This window comes from Meriones unguiculatus, chromosome X (genome assembly GCF_030254825.1).
Source record: "Meriones unguiculatus strain TT.TT164.6M chromosome X, Bangor_MerUng_6.1, whole genome shotgun sequence".
Lineage (NCBI taxonomy): Eukaryota > Metazoa > Chordata > Mammalia > Rodentia > Muridae > Meriones > Meriones unguiculatus.
In genome coordinates, this window is record NC_083369.1 from 7,458,492 (window position 1) to 7,480,671 (window position 22,180).

Below are 22,180 nucleotides of genomic sequence, written 5' to 3' on the forward strand. Positions count from 1 at the left end.
AGAGATCAGGGATACAAGGCACATACCTAAACATAGTAAAGGCAATATATAGCAAGCCTATAGCTAACATCAAACTCAATGGAGAGAAACTTAAATCAATCCCACTGAAATCAGGGACAAGACAAGGCTGTCCATTGTCCCCATATCTCTTCAACATAGTACTTGAAGTCCTAGCCAGAGCAATAAGACAACTAAAGGAGATCAAGGGGATACAAATCGGAAAGGAAGAGGTCAAAGTGTCACTATTTGCAGATGATATGATAGTATACATGAGCGACCCCAAAAATTCAACCAGAGAACTCCTTCAGCTGATAAACACCTTCAGCAAAGTGGCAGGATACAAAATCAACTCAAAAAAATCAGAAGCCCTCCTATATACCAAAGACAAAAAGGCTGAGAAAGAAATTAGGGAAACAACACCCTTCACAATAGCCACTAATAACATAAAGTACCTTGGTGTGACCCTAACCAAGCAAGTGAAAGACCTGTTTGAGAAAAACTTCAAGTCTCTGAAGAAAGAAATTGAAGAAGATATCAGAAGATGGAAAGATCTCCCGTGCTCATGGATTGGTAGGATTAACATTGTGAAAATGGCCATACTGCCAAAAGCAATCTACAGATTCAATGCAATTCCCATCAAAATACCAACTCAATTCTTTACAGACCTTGAAAAAAAGATTCTCAGCTTCATATGGAGAAACAAAAAACCCAGAATTTCCAAAACGATCCTGTACAACAACAGATCATCTGGAGGTATCTCCATTCCTGATCTCAAGCTGTACTACAGGGCAACAGTAATAAAAACTGCATGGTACTGGCATAGAAACAGAAAGGAGGATCAATGGAACCGCATAGAAGACCCAGAAATAAATCCACACACCTATGAATACTCGATATTCGACAAAGAAGCCAATTCCATTCAATGGAAAAAAGACAGCATCTTCAACAAATGGTGCTGGACCAACTGGATGTCTACATGCAGAAAAATGAAAATAGATCCATATTTATCACCCTGCACAAAACTAAAGTCAAAGTGGATCAAGGACCTCAACATAAAACCAGATACCCTAAATCAATTGGAAAAAAAAGTGGGGAACAGCCTAGAACTCATTGGCACAGGAGACAACTTCCTGAACAGAACACCAACAGCACAGGCTCTAAGAGCAACAATCAATAAATGGGACCTCATGAAACTGAAAAGTTTCTGTAAAGCAAAGGATACCGTCATCAAAACAAAACGACTGCCTACAGATTGGGAAAGAATCTTCACTAACCTTTTATCTGACAGAGGACTAATATCCAGTATATACAAAGAACTAAAGAAGCTGAAAAGCAGCAATCCAAGTAATCCAATTAAAAAATGGGGAACAGAGCTAAACAGAGAATTCTCGACAGAGGAATATCGAATGGCAGAAAAACACTTAAAGAAATGCTCATCCTCATTAGCCATCAGGGAAATGCAAATCAAAACGACCCTGAGATATCACCTTACACCCATAAGAATGGCCAAGATGAAAAACTCAAGCGATAACACATGCTGGAGAGGTTGTGGAGAAAGGGGAACCCTGCTCCACTGCTGGTGGGAATGTAAACTGGTACAACCACTCTGGAAAGCTATCTGGCGCTTTCTAAGACAAATAGGAATAGTGCTTCCTCCAGACCCAGCTATACCACTGCTAGGTATATACCCAAAGTTTGTTCAAGTACACAAAAAGGACACTTGCTCAACCATGTTTATAGCAGCTCTATTTGTAATAGCCAGAACCTGGAAACAACCCAGATGTCCATCAACGGTGGAATGGGTACAGAAATTGTGGTATTTTTATACAATGGAATACTACTCAGCAATCAAAAAGGAGGAAATCATGAAATTTGCAGGCAAATGGTGGGATCTAGAAAAGATCATTCTGAGTGAAATATCCCAGAAGGAGAAAGACAAACATGGGATATACTCACTTATATAGACCTATAAGATATGATAAACATAATGAAATCTATACACCTAAAAAAGATAATCAATTGAGCGGACATGGGGTAAGATGATCAATCCTCATTTAGAAAGACAGATGGGATGTGCATTGAACGTATGACAGGAGTCTACTGAGAGCATCTGAAAGACTCTAACTAGCAGTGTTTTCAAAGCAAAGACTCATGACCAAACCTTTGGCAGAGTACAGGGAATCATAAGAAAGAAGGGGAGTTAGTCTGATGGGGAAAGGATAGGAGCTCCACAAGGACCAAATATATCTGGGCACAGGGTCTTTTCTGAGACTGACATTCAACCAAGGACCATGTATGGATATAACCTAGAACCTCCACTCAGATGTAGCCTGTGGTAGCTCAGTAACCAATTGGTTTCCCAAAGTGAGGGGAACAGGGACTATTTCTAACAGGAACTCGATGACTGGCTCTTTGGTCTCCCCACCCCCGAAGGGAGGAGCAGTCCTGTTAGGCCACAGAGGAGGGCTTTGCAGCCAGTCCTGAAGATACCTGATAAAACAGGATCAGATGAATGGGGAGGAGGTCCCCCCCATCAGTGGACTTGGAAAGGGGCACGGTGGAGATGAGGGAGGGAGGGAGGGAGGGACTGGGAGGGAATGAGGGATCGGGACACGGCTGGGATACAGAGTTAATAAAATGTAACTGATAAAAAAAAATAAAATTAAAAAAAAAAAATGGGAATAGATCTAAACAGATTTCTCTGTAGAAGAATATGAAATGGCAGAGAAACACTTAAAGAAATGCTCAACATACTTAACCATCAGGGAAATGCAAATCAAATCGACCCTGAGCTTTCACCTTACACCCATCAGAATGGCCAAGATAAAAAACTCAAGTGACAACACATGCTGGAGAGGTTGTGGAGAAAGGGGAACCCTCCTCCACTGCTGGTGGGATTGTAAACTGTTGCAACCACTTGAGTTTTTTATCTTAGCCATTCTAATGGGTGTGAGGTGGGATCTCAGGGTCATTTTGATTTACATTTCCCAGATGACTAAGGACATTGAACATTTCTTTAAGTGTTTCTCTGCCATTCTATATTCCTCTATTGAGAATTCTCTGTTCAGCTCTGTACCCCATTTTGAAACTGGATTACATGGTTTGTTAGTGTTTTACTTATTGAGTTCTTTATATATTATGGATATTAGCCCTCTCTCAGATGTAGGATTAGTGAAGATCTTTTCCCAGTCTGTAGGCTGTCATTTTGCTATTTGCTTTACAGAAGATTTTTGTTTCATGATGTCCCATTTATTGATTGTTGATCTCAGAGCCTGTGCTACTGGCTTTCTCTTGAGGAGGTTGTCTTCTGTGCCAGTGAGGCCAAGGTTCTTCCCTATTTTTTCCTCTAACAGGTTTAGTGTGTCTGGTTTTATGTTGAGGTCTTTGATCCACTTGGACTTTAATTTTGTGCAGGGTGATAAATATGGACCGTTGTACAGTTTTCTGTAACTGTAGACCTCCAGTTACCACCACCATTTGTTGAAGATGCTATCTTTTTTCCATTGTATGATTTTGGGTTCTTTTTCAAAATTCAGGTATTTTTGTTGTGTGGGCTTATTTCTGGATGTTCAATTAGATAACAATTGATTCACCATCCTGTCTCTATGTCAGTACCATGCAGTTTTTATTACTGTTGCTCTGTAGTGCACCTTGAGATCAGGAATCAAGAGACCTCCAGATGATCTTTTATTGCAGAGGATTGATTTGGCAATTCTGTTTTTGTTTTATTTTGTTTTCCATATGAAATTGAGAATTGTTCTTTCAAATTCTGTAAAGAATTGTGTTGGTATTTTTGTGGGAATTACATTGAATCTGTAGATTACTTTGGTAGGATGGTCATTTTCAATATGTTAATTCTACCAATCCATGAGCATAGATCTTTCCCTCTTCTGATACCTTCTTCAGTTTCTTTCTTCAGAGTCTTTAAGGTTTTTTCATAGAGGTCTTTCACTTTCTTGGTTAGTTTCACACAGAGGTACTTTATGTTATTTTTGGTTACTGTGAAGGATGCTCTTTCCCTCTTCCTTGTCTCCTCCCAGTCCCTCCCACCCTGCCTCTTCTTCCTCCAAGCCCCATTCCCTAGTCCAATTTTAGAGGAGGACATCTTCCCATTCTATTTGACCTTAACCTATCAGGTCTCACCAGTGATCACTGCATCATCTTTCTCTGTGACCTGACAAGGCTGCACCCTCCAGGGAGAGGTGATCAAAGATCTGGATACTGAATTCATGTCAGAGACAGCCCCTGCTCCTTTTACTCAAGAACTCACTTGGAAACTGAGCAGCCAATGGGTTTCCTCTGAGCAGGGGTTCTAGGTTATCTCCATGTATGGTCCTTGGTTGGAGTATCGGTCTCTACAGGCCCCCCCTAGGCCCAGGTCATTTGGCTGTGATGGTGTCCTTGTGGAGTTCCTGTCCCTTCTAGGTCTTTCTATCTCCCTCTTATTCCATAAGGTTTCCTGAACTCTACCCAAAGATTAGCTGTGAGTCTCAGTATCTCTTTCAATACCCTGATGGAAAAGTCTTTCAGAGGACTACTGTGAGAGGCTCCTGCCTGTTCCTTGTCTTCTCCTACATCACCCAAACACAAAAGAGTATACCTTCTTCTCAACACCTCGTGGAACCTTCTCCAAAATCTACCATATACTCGGGCACAAAGCAAGTCTCAACAGATAAAATAAAACTGAAAATATTTGTTGTGTCATATCAGACCACCATGGTCTAAAACTAGACCTCAACAATAAAAGAAATAACAAAATGCCTAAACTCACATGGAAACTGAGCAACTCTCTACTCTACTCTCTTCAACTGGGTCAAGGAGAAAATAAAGAAATTAAAGGCTTCCTATAATTCAATGAAAATGAAGGTACAACTTACCCTAACTTATGGGACACAATGAAAGCAGTGCTAAGAAGTCTCTCAGCCCTTTTGTCTGTTGTACACAGGAGGGTTAATGATATATATATATTTTGAGAAAATTTTGTATTCTCCACTTTGCCGAAGGTGTTTATCACCTGAAGGAGTTCCCTGGTAGAATTTTTGGGGCCACTCATGTACATCAGCTTATCATCTGCAAATAGTGATAATATGACTTCTTCCTTTCTGATTTGTATACACTTGATCTCCATTAGTTGTCTTATTGCTCTATCCAGGACTTCAAGAACTATGTTGAAGAGGTAAGGAGAGTGGGCAGCCTTGCCTTGTTCCTTATTTCAGTGAAATTGATTTAAGTTTCTCTCTATTTAGTTTTATGTTGGTTATTGGCTTGCTGTATATTGCATTTATTATGTTTAGGTAGGTACCTTGTATCACTGATCTCTCCAAAACTTTAAAGGTGAACGAATGTTGAATTTTGTCAAATGCTATTTTGGCATCTAAGGAAAAGATCATGTGATTTTTTTTCTTTCTATTTGTTTTCATGGTGGATTAAATTGATGAATTTTTTCAGTATGTTGAACCACCCCCGAATGCCTGGGATGAAGCCAACTTGGATGTGGTGGATGATATATTTAATGTGTACTTTGATTTGGTTTGTGAGTATTTTATTGAGTATTTTTGCATCAATGTTCATAAGAGAGATAGGTCTAAAATTGTTTTTTATACGAATGTTCATTCAAATCTTCTACACTCATTTCTTCACCGCAAGTTGGCTTCAGGTATAATGATATTTGAATACTTTGCCATCAGTATATTTTAGACTCATTCACGGTTGATATTTTTATACCTTCACTTTTAGTTCATGAATCTGTTTCAGGTCACCATTGCAGTGGTTAATAAAAGACCACCTAAAGAGATATTCAGGGGCAGTATAAAGCTCAGTGATAAAGCACTTGCTCAGCACCTGTAATCCCTGGCATGAGAGATTCATTCAAAAACTCTATGAAAAAGCCTCTATCAAAACAGTCTATACTTCCCACACCTTATTCTATCCTATTTTTGCATAAGAATTGTTGCATCAACTGTTTTATTCTCTTATTTATTAAGAGCTTAATTCATTGGCCCATATCCAAATAAAACTATGACAATAATAGCATGAGCCAAATACAGAACACCCCTCTTCAAGTCTAATTAGAATAAAAAGGGTCAGTTCTTCTTCTTCTTCTTCTTCTTCTTCTTCTTCTTCTTCTTCTTCTTCTTCTTCTTCTTCTTCTTCTTCTTCTTCTTCTTGGGTCTGTTTATGTCAAACACTTTTACATTTTTCTCACTAACACAAAAAAGACCTAAACAGAGGAGTTTCTTTTTTTACAGGTACTATTAGAAACTAACAATGCACTTAGAAATAAAAAAATAATAATCTAAAGAACAAATCAAAATTAAAACACCAAACTGAGATCTCAGCAGAGCAGACACTTAATTCAAAATAAGGGCAAAGAAAATAAGACTGTAGACTATCGCAGAATGGTATTAAGGGAACATAAATCTCATTAAAAATAATGCTCCTAAAATAACAAAAATACCATGAGTCCTCTAATGTGACAAGGGCCAATCCAAAACAACTACATATGTGAGAATACTATACATATCATAGCTCTCTAGATAGATAGATAGATAGATAGACAGACAGACAGACAGACAGACAGATAGATAGATGATAGATAGATATGTATATATAGCTATGATATGTACATATATATATCGCTATGATATGTATAGTATATTGATATCAAGGTACTTAAAGAAATTAAACTCTGAAACAATTACTATTCTCTTCAGAGGTCGCAATGTCCAACTTATACTTGAGTCAAAATAACTGCTTTTTCATAAGATTCCCTGCACTCTGCCCAAAGTTTGGCTATGAGTGTCAGCATCTGCTTTGATACCCTGATGGGTAGAGTCTTTCATAAGCCTCTTGGAAGGCTCCTGTCCTATTCCTTGTCTTCTTCTACTTCTAATATTTATCCCCTTTGCTCTTCTGAATGAGGATTAAGCCTCTTACTTAGGGTCCTCCTTGTTGTTTACCTAATTTAATACTATAGATTTTAGTATGTTTATCCCATATTATATGGCTAATATCCACTTATAAGTGCGTATACACCATGTGTGTCTTTCTGCTTCTGGGTTCTCACTCAGGGTGATCTTTTCTAGTTCCATACATTGGACTACAAATTTTAGGAAATAACATTTTCAAGAATGTTGAATTTTTCCTGTTACTCTCTTTCGGTTTGGGTTTTTGTTTTTTGAGATAAGGTCTGGCTATGGACAACTGTTTGGCCTGCTATTCTTCCTGTAGACCAGTCCTCTGCCTCTGCCTCTGCCTCTGCCTCTGCCTCTGCCTCTGCCTCTGCCTCTGCCTCTGCCTCTGCCTCTGCCTCTGCCTCTGCCTCTGCCTCTGCCTCTGCCTCTGCCTCTGCCTCTGCCTCTGCCTCTGCCTCTGCCTCTGCCTCTGCCTCTGCCTCTGCCTCTGCCTCTGCCTCTGCCTCTGCCTCTGCCTCTGCCTCTGCCTCTGCCTCTCTGCCTCTGCCTCTCTGCCCCTGCCTCTCTGCCCCTGCCCCTGCCCCTGCCCCTGCCCCTGCCCCTGCCCCTGCCCCTGCCCTTGCCCCTGCCCCTGCCCCTGCCCCTGCCCCTGCCTCTGCCTCTGCCTCCCTAAAAGTATCCCTAGAGGATAAAAGGTATGAGAAAGCCATGACACATGGCAAGAATAGGAAGTTTGTTCTTTAAAGCGCTTGCTCAGCGCATGTAAGACACAGGGATTGATTTCAAGCATGAGAGATTCAATCAAAAACTCTGTGAAAAAGTCTCTATCAAAACATTCTATGAGAACATAAAAGGAATCCAGAAACTGCGAACATATAGAGCAGTTAATAGTAAACTTGAAAGAATAATTTGTCAATGTTAAAACCACCAAAGCAAATGCCAGCTTATACTGGGACTGACTACTTGAAGTTGAAATTATTTTCTATAGGGAGAGTTTGTTTTGATTTGATTAATCAACAGGTATATCTTGCAAGTGATGAGGTGTGTGCAAATATTTAATATTAATTTCTGTAAAAAGATGTTAATGTATCAAAATAATGTAACAAAAGATGTTAATGTATCAAAAATGTAACAAAATAACAAAAATATTTTGCTTCTATTGTTCTGGAATCACCCCTATATAATGATTTATAAATTACTAATATAGGTCTTTATTCTTTTTAAAATACATTTGAAAAGGTACCATATTATAAAACCATAATTTGCTCCTAGAATCCAGTATGTCAGACCCAATTTCAGATGCATCTTCCTTTGAACAAGCTCTTTGGTATGAAGAGGTTTGTGTTTCCTGCTGTCATTTTGTAGCATGTGGGAAGTTGTATTAATTTAAGAGCAGATCCCTTTGTTCTGTCCATTTCATGTTCCACATCCAAAATCTTAACCTGTGGATTACAACAATTTTTCCCTCCCTGAGAATGTGTTTTCCTGTAATAAAGAAAGAAAATGAAAAAAAAAAAAACATTCTATACTTCCTACACTTTATTCTATACTATTTTTTTCATGAGAAATTCCTTAAAGTCCAGTGTACTAGACAAATGAGGTATTTGGTCTTTATGAGAGAGATTTGGGGATGGGTTACTTACAGGAATTAAGTGACCCTCAAATAGTTGCATCATTGCAATGCCACACTCCATGGTGTGACATCATAAAAGCTGTATCATGTTCTCAACCTTTCATTTAACTTTCCTCTTTGTAACAGGTTAAGGTTTGTAACATGTGCTTCTGCTTACTTTCACCAAAGAATGTCAGTTACCCTTACCATCATGGTAGACCAAATTACTACAGTATTGCTATGCTGAATAGTGCTCACGGCTAACTGACCAAAGTGTTCACTATTCTAACATGCCTCAGCAGTTTCTATTGGATAGTTCTAAACTCATGGCTACACAGTTGCTCCTAGTAAACTCAGTGGCTCACAAAACATAATAAAAATGCATTAATGTATATAATGGACAGTTAGGCAGGAGGGAGCTAGTCATCATGGAAGGCAGGTAAGAAACGATGGTCTGAGAATAACATGAATGTATTATACAAATATATGAATTTGTTGAAGAACAAATTTAGCAAAATTTATAAAAAGAATAGCAAAAAATTCTAAGTCATTTGAAAGTCAGGTATTTTTTGTATTGCAAATCATTTTAGAGAAGTCCAATGTTATATATCAATTTACAGAAGGGAGTGTTTCTTTTTTTTTTTTTTTTAAGGATTTCTAAAACTAGGTTAATTTCCCCTCAAAAAATGATGCTCAACAATCAAATCTTTCTGTAAAATACATGATAAAGGACAAAGAAAGCATCAAAACTGCAGCATTAGTAATACAGAGATCCTTGAGAGATGTAAAAGTGTAGGGAATTTTACGGAAGAAGGGGGAAACGTAAAGACCCGGAGGGGACAGGAGCTCCACGAGGAGACAACAGAGCCAAAACAAAAAAACAAACAAAAAACAAACAAACAAAAATGGTTTCCGGAGGTCCTGCAGACACTGATGAATCAAACATGGACCATGCATGGAGATAACCTAGACCTCTGCTCAGAGGTGGCCCATGGGAAGCTCAGTATCCATGTGGCTTCCTTAGTAAGGGGAGCAGAGGCTGTATCTGACATGAAGTCAGTGGCCAGCTCTTTGACCACCTACCCCTGGCGAGGTGTCCTAAGTAGGCCACAGAGAAAGAGTATCTAGGTAGCCCTGATGAGACCTTATAGGCTAAGGTCAGATAGTAGTGGTGGAGGACCTCCCCTGCCAGTGAACTAGGAGAGAGACATGGGACTGGCGTGGGAAGAAGGGTGGGACCAGGAGGAGATGAGGGAAGAGTCTACATCAGGGATACAAAGAGAATAAATTGTAGTTAATAATAATAATAATAATAATAATAATAATAATAACTGCTTGTGCTGGGACATGAGCAATAGCATGACCATATTGCTACTTTCTTAAACTACAAATTGAGAATTAATTATTTTTTCCTAAAATTCTGATTAGTTTTAGGAAATTCTTCCTAAAACTCTGATTTCAAACTATACTTACCAAATGTGTTTTAACCTGTAAGTCATAATTCCTCTAGTAGCCTCAGATGTTTACTTAACACATAGAAGTTTGTCACATAGTTTCTAAGCTCAGAACAACATGTTAAAATTGACAACTGGACTCATTAAATTTGCCAAACCTATCACATGCAAACAGACTATGATAATATTAAATTGTTTAAGAACATGGATCTTTTCACAGACAACATAAGGGAAAAATTCAAGAAAAATATACTGCCAGTGATCACTAATCAATATGATACAGTTGCTTTCATTAGCTGTGATGTATTTGCTGTATGTATCCTTATGCTTTGTCTGAAATAGATATTTTTATACAAACAATGTGATTTTATTTATCTATCTATTTTAATTTAATATATTTATATATTTATTTATTAGAATTTATTAACTTGGTATCTGCGCTGCAGGGCTGCAGGCCCCTCCCTTGTTTCCTCCCAGTCCCACCCTTGAATTCAACCTCCACATGTTTCTGCACTATCACCCCACCTCATTAATGCACATAAAGAAAATAAAATTTAATAATATCATATGCAATCTTCATTGAGCCAGCTAAATATTCTCGAGAACATTTTATAATGGATGAAAAGTCATTATTGTTATTTTTCCACTTTTTTGAGTTGTATTTATCAGATTCCATTCCTTCCTACATTGCAAGTAAGCTGAGAGTTAACTATGTAATAAGAAAATTATACTTAGGTTATTTGTAAATGAGAAAAACAAGAATATACATGATACTTTTAGGAACACTACCTTCCATTTCATAAATAATCTTATGAAAGTTTATATATAATAACCTTGAATATAATAGGTACTTAATATTTGCTGAAATAAATAAACAGATTAACTTAATAGGAAAATGTTGTGTGTTATGATATGTTATGTGCTCAAACTTCATACTCTAACAGGCTTATAAACTAAGACCAAGGACTAGCTTACTATGCATAAAACTAGCTAACTATGCAATAAACTTTTGCCATGAATGAACTTCCTTTATGTATTCCTTAAATAAAAACCTAGCAAGTACTCATAAATATTTCCACAAAATAAAAGTTTAGTAGATTACAGCCTATTTTCAAAGGGTCAAACTTCCATTAACAAGAATGTTTATATATATATATATATATATATATATATATATATGTACTGTGAATAAATGTTTATATATATGTACTGTGATAAAAAGTATCTAAAGTTACTAACATTTAAGGGTGAATGTCTTCTTTACTAACACAAAAACTTTTTATTATTTTAGTATAATTTTTGAAATATAATCTTGTACAGGACCAAAAATGAATGCCAAAAAAGTAAATAAATAAAGCTCTAAGATCTGATTAGTTTAAAACTTTTAACAAAAATAAAATGAGGATTCTTTACATAAAACTAAAACTTTTATCTATAATTGAATGTTTAATATTTTAGCTTCATTTCCCTAGAATAATTCTAAAAAGTGCAAAATATCCTAGTGTTTACTAAAATACACATGACTCAGAAATGGCTACTAAAATTTGGGATTATTTGACAACTGGTATTGAAAAACATGTAATCTCAAATATTGTATAAATTAGTAAATAAAATAAAAGAGAGTGTGATTATGTCTTATATACCTAAGATAAAGATAGCATGAATACATAATATGTCCATAAAAATATCACTTCTTGTTTATATACCTTGATATCACATGGTATATAATTAATAACTGCAGAACGCACAGCATAATATATCTGATCAATGGTGAGGACTCAAAATGGCAGAGAAAGCATTTTTACTTTTTTAATTAAAATACAAAATTTAAATAAATATGGAAATAATTTTATAAAATGCCTTCAAATTATAGGCAAAAATTCAAAAAAGGAGAGTCTCTGAGGTCTGACATATGGCCTCAAATGAATGTTCAGGTGATAACAACTGAGTGGAACTAAACTTCTTGGCACTGAACATGCATGGGAATTGTATTAAAGCAAGGTTTCCTTAATATTGATAGTGTTATTTAGAACAAAGTTTCAGTACTTATATATATATATATGCTTTCAAAAGGAGCATGGTCTAGTATACATACAAAATAACATCTTATGGGTTAAGCTTATATTAAGCTTTCTTATGAATGATCTAATATTGCATTAAACTCCAGTTTTCTCTGCTGAGGGTAGAGTTCAGAGACTGGAGTCAATCCACAGTTCTGGGGGAAAAAAGAAATTAAACTGACTCAAGACTCTTACAATAAGGATTGTGTCAGTTGCATTTGTGTACTACTGAAGGTCAGGAAGCGATGATGATACAATTTTACCCAATAAATGTGGGGTAGTTTTAATGATTTTATTTTAGTGCAACAGAGTATCACACAAATAGGGCATATAAATGATGCACTTGTGGTATAGTAATCCAAATTTATCCAAAAACAGTTTGTATGCCAATACTATACTATTTAGATAGGCGTGGAAAACATAATTTTTCCAAAATAATTGAAAGCTCAGAATTTAACATATTGCCACAGGCCATAATGGATATAACTATTAATCCAATACACCTTTTATACAAACCCATAAACACATGAGTGGAAAAATAGCACAGATGTTCATCTCTAATGCAATTTCCATTCAATTTCCTAAGTGCGGTCCCTGTGTGCAAACTAGCTTAACGTTGTGTTTAGCTTGCAAATTCTTTTAATAAATAATGAATGCAATAAAACTAGAAGATCAATGGCAAGCTGAAAATCATAAAAAAAAAGCCTTTTATGTTCAGGCTGTTGCACATTTCAAACTTTAATCCAAAGACAGATCAATATTACTTTTTTTTTCTTTTTAAACCATCACATAAATAGTAGATAGATTAAATGTAACCTAAATGCTATTACCAGCTAACAGTTGCCAGAAACCTGATAAGATCATTGGACAAAACTTCAATTGAATGTTTAATACCTTAACACATACACTACATTATATACCAAGCAATAAACACGTGTAAAAAAATAAAAAGGTCATACAGCAATAAAAACACTGTATATCATTTTTAACTTTCCAGTGCTATACATTTTTCCTGTAGTGAAACTAAAATTTTTCAGTACAGTTTTCACTAATATACTAGGTAATCAAAACAGTGCTTAGATAGAAATATTTTCAACCCCCAGGTTCCTAGATAAAAGGAATTTTTCTTTTCAAAATCGATTATACCTGATAAAATACATAATTCATTTAATTAGGTAGTGTGGAAGATACTTCATATAAATTTGAGTTTGAATATTATTGAAACTTCAAATTACTGAGGAAAATAATGAATCATATTTCTTAGTATATTTCTGTTTCCATTCTAGAAAGAATGAAGGAATCTTGTCTTGTTATCAGTTACTTTTAGGAAAGTATTTTCTGCCTAAAAAAAAGGAGATCCCAGGTTAAATACCACATGCATTATGCTGATGTACCAGTGTGAATAACTAAGAATAATTTTATGGCATTAGTCTTTTTTCACTTATCAATTCTTGCCTCTTTAAAACATTAGAACATCTCCCCTGGGATTTCAGTAAAAGTAAACAAAAAGAAGTCACAATTTATATCAGAACTTAATTCATGTCAAAGAATCTAATCAGCATATTAGGTTTTGATACCTTTGTATGTATATTTGTGAAAGGTTTATGGCATGATTAAAATGATTTTACACTGGAGTTAAAATTTCAGGATTATGTTTAACAACTGCACACCTAATGTCACTTTTATGTAGCAGTTATGTAAAGAGCAGATATCAATGTAAATAATTCTGCAAAAACAATATATGTGTATATGATTATATTCACTTAGCCAATGTGAGTTTGTTGCCTAATATATACAAAACATTAGGTTTATGATGTTTTACAATGAATATTACTGAAAATGGTTAAGACAATATTATATATATGAGGTTTTATTAAATGCAATAAATTCACTTATTCTCTAAATGTTATATTCCATTTTATATGAAATACTTTATATTGAGTCATATATCCTCACTCTTGTAACAATAATTTCACCAACTGTAATATGTAAATTTACCATTATAAAAGAAATATAAGACCTTACTGTGAAGGCACATACAAGTTTTAAAGAAAAATTTAAGAACCTAGAATTATTCTTAATTTAGTCGCATTCATACTAACATTCTTTTCATACTTGACTAGATCATAAGCCGTCTCTGAGCATCTGAAATCACTACCTGAAGATAATTTTTTCCTGAAAGATTGATGATCTTTTCCTTATCATTTAACACTATTTGTTGATGTCCTAGTCTAAGTAACAATATATTTGTCCTTAAAGAATGTTGTATATTCCTATAATGAGAATATACTTCTAAAAATCTATTCATTATTTATGTAGATGATTCCATTGGAACCCTGGGCCTTGCACATGATAGGCAAGTGATATGCCATCAAGCTATATCCTTGCCCTTAAATATTGTTGTCTTAAAATATACATTCCTCACAAAATTAAGCAAATCAAAGATTGACTCTCCTTTGAATTTTTTTATTTTCAAATCTCTGATATTAACTTAAAATTTCTGTCTCTTGCAATATTAGGTCATACACGTTTCATGTCAATTGACATTGTTTTTCTCTGAAAACCAATGTAATAAGGCAAGAGGTTAAATGTAAAAGTATGGGAGTTATGATGCTTAATGAAAGTAAGTAATTTCAGTAAATTTATATGAAGGTACTATATGTGTACAAATATGTTCTTCTCTAGCTTAAGAAATTAGACTACAGAGGAAGAATGCTTATGGTTAAAAACATTTCATGGTTTGCAAATAATTAGTGTAAACAAACTATATATGCTAAGATGAAATGAAATTTTCTAGCATGTTTCAGTTTCACAAAGTGGGGAAACGATTAATATACAATAGACAGACTTTCTCCCTCCTGCTGAAAATATTAAATACTAAAAGGTTCCATATCCCTATATTGCAGCTGCAACTCTATTGCAGCTGCGCTAAGCCAACATAAAGCTTATTAGTAAGGCTTTAAAAGCCGATACCCTTCTATATTCAATTTGGATACAGTATTATTCTATTTATAATGATATTTTCAATGTGTCCCAATCAAATATTGCTAATTCTCATCTTTGTTTCATGATAAAATATTAATGGACTAGCATTATTAAGCAGGTTCCCTTTAATTTGAGTTTTATAATATATTGAGTTTCACCATTTTAGAGTGGTTAAAGTATATTATGAAAATTAAAATTATTTTCACACAAATCTTATGACTGCTTTAGTATTTTACTCTGATTTCTAAATAAAATAATATGAATGTAGTTGTTCTAGCATTAAATGGAAAAAGGGATGCCGCCACTTTAAAGCTTCAATCTCTTTGACATTGCTGGCAGTGTATGGGAACATTAATGCATCTGTCATGATAACAAGCTAAGAATAACATCTAGACATCAAACCGAGCAGAGAATCCATCTGAAGTGATTCATTCAGATCTGTCTCATTGATTTATTAAACACAGGGCAACATCTGCAGCCTCACAGAGCCACTTGGTGAAATTAATGCAAGATCAATTCAAATGGAAAAAAGTGTAAAAGAGATAAATCAAAACACCATTTGCATGCAGTTCCACAATCAGGCTTATTGGGTGCAAATGTTCAATTTCCCTTCCAAAGCAAATGTGTTTTAATGTTGTTTTATCTTTGTAGAATTGTGTGATCTGAAGTGACAGTGAAGAGTTTTGCAGGCTGAGCTGGTGAAACTGAAAAAAGGAGGAAGAAAAAAATGCTGCTAGAGACCTTTTGAATATGCAACAAGAATATCATTAATACCTAATTTTCTTTGGGTATGACTTTTAGCTATAAAAACAATATCGATAGTTTCAAAACAACTAGGTTTGTTTAAACATATTTGAAATATGTATAGTTAACAAACCCAAATCATATGTGTCTTTATAAACAAGATAAAGTGCCACTGGAGATATATAGTGCCAATTGAAATGTATTGTGATTAGGGATTCTCACAATTATACTCATCTGCAAGAAGCTTTTTAAAGCATCCAGATAAAATAAGATTACTTCAAACAGAACCAAATAATCAAACTTGACTTCTGCTTAAAGTACTCGAAATTTTTTATAGAAAAGCATGTAAAATATTAATGTCTGAAGATAATAACATTCTAATTATCTATTTGTATCCACGTACTGTTTGTGCATTGAGAATAATATCATATATAAATCTCCAAATATGTATTACTCTGTCACATGCATCACCTAAGATAAAAATATTTGAGGTAAACATGAGCATCCCATCTAGTTATTTAACTAGCATATCTAACTAAATTAAAAAATTAAGCAGAATTGTACGGTTAAGATAAAGGTAAACATTGAAGTTTTATACATTGACATATGACTACTATGTTATAATTGTAATATTAGCACCATTATTCTAATTAAAACTAAGGATTGTTGATTATGTGGTTTAAGAGACAATGACTACCTCATCACCAATCTATGAAGTAAAAGATATACATTCATGGCCCAGATTCATATCTATATCATTTTTATTATCTGTAAAAGTATCTGTAATACAAAGAACCAGTTTAGAAAAGTTATACAAGCTCTTTAAAAACTTGATGATGCTTATTTTTATTTTACATACAAAACAAGTTTCAAAGTAAACAATGTTAGTCTATGTGGATCATGAACTCTAAAGAATGCATCAAGCTTGAATGCAAAGCCAAATTCACTGAGTGCTTACAATTAACATCTTTCTAGTTTTTAAAAATATTTTAAGCATTGTAAATGTCAGTAAATTCACATAAAATTATTACAACTTCAAAAAGCTGTATGTTCTGTTTGTATATTGTCAAATTAATGACAAGTGAACCATTTTGAATTTTAATTGTAAAAACAAATTTTTGTTTGAATAATATTACATCATGTCCCCAAATAATTATTATAATGTTGTCTTATCATACACTCTTATTTCTACAAGCATCTATTTAACTATACTTGTGGCTGAATAGCATTTAATTAATTGCTCCTCAAATGAAACAAAATGCTGATCCTGAAATCTGACAGTGTTACTTTTATGTAAGCAAGTAGATTAAAAAGAAATATCACTAAAATGTGTTCATCTATTTGAATATTTAGTAGGACCAATTTGTCCTTTAGTGTATGACTGCTCTTTTACTTGGGAGAATATAGTAAGGAAGATCCAGTACACAAAGAGTGAAGATTTTAGACATATGCTATCTGAATTTGCCTCTCTCTGGTATTAAAATCTCCAAGTTTTCCTGTAAAACAATGAAAGAAAAATTGATCTTCAAAATATAAAAGATTTTTTTCATTTGAATTGGGGATCTTTAAAATCATCATGTTCTTAATAGTCATAAAAATAATGTCTTCATTATTCAGTTTCAGGTCAAGCAGCATGAAGTGAAATGTTGTATAGCCCTTTTCAAAGGCATCATTGTAATGAAGCTTAACTAACAGAATAGTACATGATCAGGAGTTTTATTATACTATTCTTTAGTAGATGAAGTGCACATTATTGCACAACTTCTTTTCTGAGAAGGCAACTTTGAATGTTTCAGTAATTGAGTAAAATTTATGACTCTACTACAGTTATTATCATGACTCTTAGTACTATCCAAGAAATGATTATTTAGATAGATAGATAGATAGATAGATAGATAGATAGATAGATAGATAGATAGATGTTGATTACTTATGTTTCTTTGGCGTGAATTATACTAAACTATATCAAAAAGCTACTTCAAGGCAATATATTAAATTTTCTGAAAATAAAATATTTGAAAATGATCCATTTTATATGAGATAACATAAGAACAGTACAAATTAAAAACATTCTAGTCAGGACACATACTCTTCACCACATATTTGAAAAAGAAGGAGTATGTGTTTATTATCAGGAAAAGAAAATTGCCAATAGTACCATTATAAAAATAGCCCTCCAATAGTATCTTATGAAATTTTATCCACCAGAATGAGTTTCCACTCAACTGAATGTGTACTTTTTTTCTTGTACGCTCCTCTTCATCACCTTTAGCTAGAAGAATTAAGTCATAAATCCTGATGAACAATACTCTTTAGGCAAACCTACATTGGGAACATCATTCATATTCTTGGATATGTTTATATGATCTTCCCCTCCATCTTTTCCTCCTTTATGATATAATTCTGCTCTTTACTGCATTTCTCTTCTATTACTGACTTTGTGTCTCACCTACTCCATGCTTCCATTCTGAACCTACTGCCTATTTATACCTCTCACTTCTCTTTTTACTGAATTAAAAAGTCACAAAAATAATGTTGACCTAAATATTAACTTCAGATTTCATTTAAAATCATACGTTTTGTAAACATTGTTACCTACAGTCAGGAAGTATTTTAGTAAGTATCATATTTTGCAATTTTATTAAAATGTTTAAGAGAACATTTGCATCAGGAAATTTTGCTAGTGTTATATTATTATTAATTAGATTTTTCTAGTATTTGTACTCTTTCCCTATCTAAAAATTACAATATATGTGTTATGTGTATTTCTCTCTAGTAGTTTTCCTCACTCTCTCTATGTGTTGTATTCATAAAGTAGGATTCATAATTTTTGCAATTATATATTTCAATACTTTCAAGGCAATTATTCAAAACATAAAATATAATAGAATTCACAATTCATATCATAAATACATTTCTCCATATTTAATACTTTTTACCAAAATGTTATACAAAATCAAATAAAAATGTTTGCTATGTAAATGATAAGGAATAAATAAAGCTTAATCATATTAAAACAGTAACCTAAAATCTATTATAATAAGATCCTAAAATACTATAGAACAACCTGTTTCAGGATACTAAGTAAATTATCATATTTCTTTTTCATGTCTCATTAAAATTTAAGAAAAGTTCTTATTTCTAGAAAAACATCAAAGTCACAATGAAGTAATAACCTATTTACTTTTAGAATGAAACTCATAAATATTTTTCAGGAATTAGGCAATTAATTATTCAGAAAGTGGGGGAAAGTCCCTGTATAAAAATTTTCACTTTAAAAGTAATCATTGGGGATAGGAGGATGAGAGAGAAGAAAAGAGAAAGAAGACACTGAAGAGAGAAAGATGAAGATGGAGAAAGAGGAAAGATAAATATGGCTTTTCCTCTCTGAAATTATTTTTCATGTGAGTGTATCTGAAAATCAATAAAAGAATAACATGGGCTCCATTAGAAGTTACAGTAACTCATTGACTTTGTGTATTAGTAATATTCTTTGTCATCAAAAAGAAAATTTTCCATTTTCCATAAAATATTTCTGTTTTTAAAACCTATATTTTGTCTTTTATTGAGGGAGGTTATTATTCACTGTGTTTTTAAGCCATCTGCCTTAAGAAAAGTTCACCGTAAAGGCCAGGTTTGTAAGTCTTGCATGTGAATCGGGTAGGAGTTTCCCTCTGAACTGGGCTCTGTTTGGCTGCTTGAACACAGAATTTGCTCAGAAGGAACACAAGGATCTCTTGTAAATTTTGTAGCAATATTTTATTCATTGTACTAATAAGCAACAGTTTGCCTATAAGTTATCAGTTCATTTCTGCTAAAAACAGTAATTTAGATTTTATAACAGACATGATAATGTAGTTGCAGTTTCAGTCCACAGATCCAGAAACACCATCACTTAAAAGTGCATTGTGAGATTAGACTTCAACAGAAGTTCTTTATAAAATGATAAACTATGTTGCTACTTTACAGCAAAGCTCTTTGCTTCTTCAAGTCACCCAGGAACTGTGATTTCTTCGTTTGTACTCTAATCTCATGTGTTAAATGATTGCTTTCCTGAGATATTACCAGACTGGAGATGAAATAAACACTAAAATTACTAACTCATATTTTTGAATGTCAAATAATGCTCAACATAGTTTCCTTTCTTTTTTTTTTTCGAAACATCAAACATAAGTTGCTTCTGACTGCAAATGAACACTTAGTCTCCAGTGCACTTGTAAATTGTGTTATCAAGGAGGTAAGCTTATGACCTGAGAAGCTGACTGTTATTATTTAAACAGTCCTCTCTGAGGGGAAATGAAGGAAATGGGATCCTTCTAACTGGTTTGTCTTGAATGAAGGAGCTGGCTCATCCTCACAAAAAAAAAAAAAAAAAAAAAGGCCTACTATACCAAGCCTCAGCCTAGTCTCAGCCTAGCGTTCCACGCCACACATTAACCTCTGCAAGTGGCCCAAAAGGGAGGATTCCAAGAAAGTGGCATCTATCCTCGTTATTTTTTTTTTTTTTAAATAGGACTACTTTACCATGCACCAGGAAGCTTTGCATATCAGACATGAGGTTATGTCCTTTCAAGCACTTTTACCAGCGGACGTGTACACACACACACACACACACACACACACCACACCACCTCCACCATCACAGCACACACATCCCACACACTCTCACAACAAATATACAGGATTGGGATGGAATCACCCTCTGGGATGGCTTCTAGACCCTAAAAGCTATTTTCTGTCGGTTGCCAGCTTAGGAGCCCGGGTTACAGCTCAGCCAGCTCCCAACTACCACAAGAAAGCCCTTGGTCTCCGTGTTCAGAAGAAAAACTATCCGATCTGACCCTTATGGCCACAAAAGAGCTGGAAAGAAAACCAGATAAAGAAAATAACTATCACAAACAGCCACAAAGCCATGGAAAATATTGGCGAAAGGCTGTAAAGTTTCAGTGGAGGATTGCAACTGAAGTTTGGGCGGGACTCTTTTCAGACTGGAGCCCTACCTCTGAATGCAACCTAGAAAAGACTGGCAATTAATTAGCCCTTCTAGTTCTCTCTACCCCGCCGCTTACATTGCAAAGAAGCAAAACTCAGTCCCTACAAAGTTGGATAAGGTTGATAAGACATACAGAAGAGGGCAAAGGGTTAAGAAGAGAGTTAAGAAATTAGTGTCTCACCTGGCGTTGGTGCAATCGGTGAACAAAGTTTCGAAGTCTTTCCTGGTGATGAGCTTGCACCGGTTCACTCCTGGCTGGATGGCCCCCAGCCCGCGGAGGATTCGAACTTGTTCCACAGTGCACACCACGGGGGATATATCCAGTCTCTTCAGCTTGGTGTACACCGTGTGCAACCCTCCCACCAGGTGCTTGAGGAAAAGATCAAAGACTTGAGGCAGGCAGATCAGTTCCTGGCCGTCCATCAGGAATGAAGCCACCTTCACCCCATGCATGTCGACCATCCGGCACTCAGTGTTGGTGTTGCTGCTACCACCACCAATCCCGCCACCCACGACACTGCTGTTGTGGTTATTGGCCATGAAATTGTTGATCATAGTAGGGGTTAGACGAGGGGCCTCTTCTGGAGACGAATACAGAGGTTCAGCCCGGAATAATCCCCCCGGGACGCCGGCGCTGCTGGAAGTTGTAGAGATCACCGGAGATGTGGAGACATCCATGGTCACTATGTCTTGAGCCTAGCTCTAGTGGCCCTAGCTTTCTTGCTCTGACTCCTCTAGGTACCCTTGCACTCACTCACTCTGTCTCTCTCTCAGACACGTTCGGACTCTCTGAACTGTTCTCAAGTCTAAAGCCGGCTGCCTCCAGCTCCTGCTTAACCACCACCCCACACACTGCGAGCAGCTTCGACCCGCGGCTGCCCAAGACCCCACCCCCAACACACCCCCTCCGGAGATTGGCAGCGATCCCCCTCCAATGGACCCCACCCCCTCAGGGCTTGTGCACTCTGAATGGCTGACGCCTGCTAGGGGTGGAGACTCCCCAGCCAGCCTCTGCCTACCTGAGGCTGTTTAGGGCTTTAGATGAATTGAAGTGGAGCGCTAGGAAAGGGCGGTGTGGTGCCTCGGTTTATGGCCTGGCAATCGGAGCAGTGTCCATTTGTCAGGTTTCAGAGGGAACTACGCTTCCAGCCTGTCACAAACGGGGTCACAAGCAGGACTAGCAAATGTGTCTCCTGCACCCCACACGCTCGCCCCAGACATCTCGCACCGGGTTGGGTGAAGGAAAGTGACTTAGATCTAATTCCTCTTGCACATTTCTCCCAAACTCGGCGGAGCGAAGAGGTAGTTTTACCCAGTATCCAGAAGAAAGAGCCCAGTGAGTTCACAAGTGAACAATTCAGCCTTTCTCCTACCCACTTAGCTCACTTGCTGTAATTCATTCCTTCTCCAGCATTCAC

At 35.6% G+C, this 22,180-nt stretch overlaps 1 protein-coding gene across 1 annotated transcript in view; it reads right to left on the bottom strand.

Moving 5' to 3' along the window:
- The window catches only part of Dach2 (dachshund family transcription factor 2), a 691,399-nt gene extending 669,838 nt beyond the window's left edge, over positions 1-21,561 (bottom strand). Inside the window, exon 1 of the mRNA XM_060375452.1 lies at positions 20,944-21,561. Coding sequence (XP_060231435.1) covers positions 20,944-21,440 — 497 coding nt within the window. The 5' untranslated portion in view covers positions 21,441-21,561. The remainder of the gene's footprint in view (positions 1-20,943) is intronic.
- Positions 21,562-22,180: the final 619 nt, after the last annotated feature.